This window comes from Belonocnema kinseyi, chromosome 7 (genome assembly GCF_010883055.1).
Source record: "Belonocnema kinseyi isolate 2016_QV_RU_SX_M_011 chromosome 7, B_treatae_v1, whole genome shotgun sequence".
Taxonomy (NCBI): domain Eukaryota; kingdom Metazoa; phylum Arthropoda; class Insecta; order Hymenoptera; family Cynipidae; genus Belonocnema; species Belonocnema kinseyi.
In genome coordinates, this window is record NC_046663.1 from 125,257,588 (window position 1) to 125,262,296 (window position 4,709).

Sequence of the window (4,709 nt, forward strand, 5' to 3'; positions counted from 1 at the left end):
TTACCACTTGTTACGATTCACTATCCGATATCTCCAAATAAATTAAATTGCAGCATAAAAATATAAAATTGTCTTTTCGGATAGGATTTCAAATGCGCTCATTTGCGCCACTTTTAAAATTGACAAAAAACTGTAATCTACCCCCACATTTTTAATTGTTATTGATCCACCACCTATCATCCTCCATGTTAAGACCAATGGAAAAAGTATCACGCGGGGGGGGGGGGGGGGGGGGGGGGGGGTTGAAGTTTCTGAAAAATGTATCATGTATTTTGTGAATGACCCCTCAAATTAAGGTGTAGATGAATTTCAATTCAGGAATGTTCACAATGTATTAAACATGTTGGATACTAGCAGATTCCCAACTCCTGTAATAACCACGCTAGATTCACTCGCGCAGCAACTTCATGCTTGTTGGGAATCTCCTATTTTCTTAATTCGGTTAACAATTCACCATTTTTAAATCAGAGACAACACACTCACCAGTGATTCTTTATTATGATTCTTCATTATGATTCTATGATTATGGTTTTTTGTCAATTTCGAAAGTGGCGCATAAGAGCGCATTTGAAATCCCATACGAAGAGATCATTAAACATTTTCATTTTTCAATTAAAGTTATTTGGTGATATCATCGGGTGGTGGATCGATAACAATTGAAAATGAGAGGGTTGATTATTGTTTTTTGCCAATTTCGAAAGTGGCGCATATGAGCGCATTTGAAATCCTAGACGAAGAGATCATTATGAATTTGTATGCTGCAATTTAAGTTATTTGGAGATATCATCAGGTGGTGGATCGATAGCAATTGAAAATGAGGAGGTTGTTTTTGTCAATTTCGAAAATGGCGCATATGAGCGCATTTGAAATACTATCCAAAGAGACAATTATATATTTTTATACTGCAATTTAATTTATTTAGAGATATCGGATAGTGAATCGGAACAAGTGGTAATGAGGGGGATGCTTATGGGTTTATGACAATTTCAAAAGCGGCGCATATAAGCGCATTTGAAATCCTATCTGAAGAGACCATTATGGATTTTTATACTGAAATTTAAGTTATTTGGAGACATCGAAAAGTGAATCGTAACATGTGGTAATGAGGAGGTTGTTTATGGTTTTTTGTAAACTTCGAAAGTGGCGCATATGAGCGCATTTTAAATTCTATACGAAGAGACAATAATAATTAAAGTTATTTGGTGATATCATCGGGTGTTCGATCGATAAAAATTGAAAATAAGGGGGTTGTTTATGGTTTTTTGTCAATTTTTAAAGTGGCGCATGTGAGCGCATTTTAAGTTGAAAGAATCCATGTCTTCAACTTTATATTGCAAATCACTGTTGAGGATTTAACACCTGCGTTACACTGCCCCCCTCCAAAATATGATATCTTTGTTAATTAGCAAGCGCAAAATTTTTTAGTGGTGGCGCATTTGAGCGCATTTGAAGTTATGAAAGATAGGTATGATTAATTTGGAAAAATGTTATTAGTTTAGAAAAATGACGCCAGCCCTCCCTATTTCGATTGCTAATAACTCTGTTGCAATGTGGTGCAAAATTTTTTCTCTATGGCGCATATGAGCGCATCTGAAGATCTTCGAGATCATGCGATTTAAAATTTGATTATTCAAATGAGGGCGAATAGAGTTACGCCCCCCCCCCCAACACCTGACATAACTCCTACAGTTTTGTGGAACAAAAATTTTAATCGGTGGCGCATTTGGGGCGCAATTCAGTGGACTATAGAAAACTCAAAAATTAGGAGGGGGGCTGGTGTAACTGACCTACCATACAGTGCTCTTCATTTATTGGATCCTTGTGACTGCTTCAAAAAGCCATTTCAGTGCTCAAATTTTCCTGAGAATATTCATGCGATATTCCTTTCTCCATCATATTATCAGACTTTGAAAAATCATAATCCATCGCCTGCTCATTTTCCATATTACGAATAGTAAACTGTGAAGGGTCACCTGCTACCTAATAAAATGCAACCCAAATTATAGCTAACAATATCAATCAAATTAGGCATTTAGCATGAGTAATATAGAACTGTAACACCATTCCAAAATTTTAAAATATTTACCTTATCTTTCAAAACTTTTTTACATCTATACCAGGATGATGAAGAGATTGGATCTTGTGACCCGGGCTCTAAATACTGCTTGTATTGTTGGCGGTTGTCCATGATAACCTAAAAATAAACTGAGTACATTTTTCAATAAAACGAATATAAGATTAAGAGATATTTGTCAAGGTATAAAAGAAAGTTCAGTTACTGAAACATAACAAATGTTAAGACAAATTTTACTCAAGTAATGGATTTTTCTTATTTTTATTTATTACTTAGTATTTAGAAAACTGAACTTCCGTGCCAAACGATTTTTCAAAATTGTAAATATTTTCAAAGATATTAAACGTTTAATAAATTTTTTGTAACAATTTTTTTATATCATATACCAAATAGTGAACAAAATTTACGCAAAAAAATTGATGTAGCAAGAAACTGAGTTTAGAGAAAATAATAAAAGTTTAACAAACGAAAAGGTTCCAACTGTTTTTTATTTTTTAAATACTAACCACTCTTTCGCCATGAAGGATACCATCGATTTTTATTTATTTTTATTTTGCATTATGTTTAGAGCTTCTTCTGCCGAGAAAAATAATGAAAAATTACGCTTTTTGTTGTTTTGAAGAAATTTTTTTTTTTTAATATTCACTCTCGACGCCCCAAAATAAAGTGCCACTGAAAATAAATACAAGCTTATACAAATAAATTGATTATTCTTATTTGATGAGCTATTAACTATTTCAGATTTACTGATTCATCGTTTTATTCATTATCGTCCATTAAAATGTAAAAATGTAAAATATATTATAGAAAATAATTTATAAAGAAGTCTAGAAAAATGTAATGGAATATTTAGAAAATTGATTACCGTATCATTTCGTATATTGCTTCGATCTTTTATGTTTACTTGAACAAAAAAAACACCATTTTTCCAAGCTCACCGTATTTCAGCGAACCTAGAAATGATCTTTCCTAAATATCCTGATCAACTTTGTACACATGTAGAGCCAAAGAGTTTGGTATCACATAAAACTATAAAAAGATACATAAATTTTAGTGAATATTTTCATTAGCAAATTTTCAGAACAATTTAAGAAGTCAATGTATTCGTCGGAAATTTAATAAGGAAAGGTTTAGTAAATTTGAGAAATTGGAAGCTTGCAATTTCAAGGATGAAAAAAGAATTGAGTGAAACTGGCTTTATCACTAAATGTTAACTGCTTAACGAGAAAAGGTCGTAGATTCGAATAAGAAATGTTATCATGAAGGTAACCTAAAAATAAGAATGCTGAAGAGAGAAGTTTTATTGTACATTCTTGAATATTCACTTTGTAAATATTATTATTTCATAAATGTCAGAAGAAGGTTTATGAATTATTACTGCTACTTACTTTTTGATGCTGACTTCCTTTTAAATGCCAAATCTTGCCCAATCTCGGTCCGGCGTGTGACATTTAAAAGGTTGAGTGCAGGCTCGGTCAACTCAAAAAGGGAAAAATGGCGAATTTTTGGAACTTTGGCACGGGGGATTGAGAGGCAGCGAGGGGAGTCAAATTAGTTCACCTGCCCATCGTAGATGGCGCAAATTAGTGTAAAAAGCGCGTGCGCGGAAAATTGTTTGTTGTCATTTGTTATTATCACGTGTAGTCTTCTGCTGTCACCGTATGAGACCATAACCTCAAAACAGTTTTTCGTGTGCCGATATCACTTCAGTGAAAAGGATTACTTGAAAACGCAAACTAGTGTGGCCATAAAATATTTTTAAAAACTGTATATCACAGGTCAACTTCGCTTCAGAAAAAATTTAAATTCATACATATGCACATTCTAACTTGTCTCGTAATTATCTTTTTCTACTTAAGATACAAAAATAAAAGCAAAATTAAATAAATGAGAAACGTAAAATGAGAAATTGAATGATAATTACACAGGCCCACAAAAAAAACAAAAGTGTCTGTGCAATTGACCAGACCTATATATTCTTATGTATTTTTCGACGCTGAATCCGAATTTGCAATAAAAAAGTAGGGTCCAGCTACTTTTTTATGGGGTTTTGCTCGAAAAACCTCATTTTTTACGGTTTTTTCATGGTTTTTTTTAAATAAAAAAAAAAATAAAGAAAAATTTTATTTTTTTGACTTCAGAATCGAATTCTACGGAAAAAATACATCGAAAACCATGTTTTGATTTATTTTTTTACAAAAATTTCAACCCACCATACGGCGATGAAAAGGCAGAAAATCGCGAAAAGTGAAAATTAGCTTCAAATTTGATTAAAATGACATTAAAATCAAGTTTTACGATTTTAAACCGATTTATAAACATTGAAAATACTTTACTGGGGGTTTTTGAGGTTGCTGATCACGAATTTTAAGTCATTTTTTTCAAAAAACAACTCCTAGTCCGCGTAAGTGGACAATAAACGTGATAAATTGATATTTTTTTCAAAAAATCGTTGTTTTGGATACTGTTCTGGAGGTTTTCCACTACATGAAACACAAAACTAGAACTTTTTTCGACCCTTGATCATAAAGTGAGACTGAGAACCTATGTATAGCGATATTCATGAACTCCATTATAATATTTTTAGCTTCTTTTAAGAAGTGCCTTAGAGTTTTAATGGGTTAATCAATTGAGT

At 32.5% G+C, this 4,709-nt stretch overlaps 1 protein-coding gene across 3 annotated transcripts; it reads right to left on the minus strand.

Moving 5' to 3' along the window:
* Positions 1-1,716: 1,716 nt before the first annotated feature.
* Positions 1,717-3,575, minus strand: LOC117177321. 3 transcript variants are annotated; one of them, XR_004467685.1, is made up of 5 exons: positions 3,463-3,575; positions 2,940-3,103; positions 2,581-2,746; positions 2,087-2,194; positions 1,717-1,980 (listed from the first exon to the last, which is right to left on the minus strand). XR_004467685.1 is itself a non-coding variant. In XM_033367935.1 (3 exons), exons 1-3 carry the CDS (start codon positions 3,523-3,525, stop codon positions 1,831-1,833), a joined length of 321 nt encoding a protein of 106 aa, XP_033223826.1. In that variant the 5' UTR covers positions 3,526-3,539; the 3' UTR covers positions 1,717-1,830. The 3 variants fall into 3 exon arrangements, 1 of the variants encoding a protein (XP_033223826.1); XR_004467686.1 differs by having other exon boundaries at positions 2,940-3,027; positions 3,463-3,534; XM_033367935.1 differs by lacking the exons at positions 2,581-2,746; positions 2,940-3,103 and having other exon boundaries at positions 3,463-3,539.
* Positions 3,576-4,709: the final 1,134 nt, after the last annotated feature.

What these genes read in the sequence shown, in the direction of transcription:
- LOC117177321 (XM_033367935.1), bottom strand. Translation starts at nt 3,525, where the DNA reads ATGTCACACGCCGGACCGAGATTGGGCAAGATTTGGCATTTAAAAGGA. An exon ending in AAGGAAGTCAGCATCAAAAA is followed by an intron (nt 2,195 to 3,462) that starts GTAAGTAGCAGT and finishes GTTTATTTTTAG; the next exon opens with GTTATCATGGACAACCGCCA. An exon ending in AAAAAGTTTTGAAAGATAAG is followed by an intron (nt 1,981 to 2,086) that starts GTAAATATTTTA and finishes GCATTTTATTAG; the next exon opens with GTAGCAGGTGACCCTTCACA.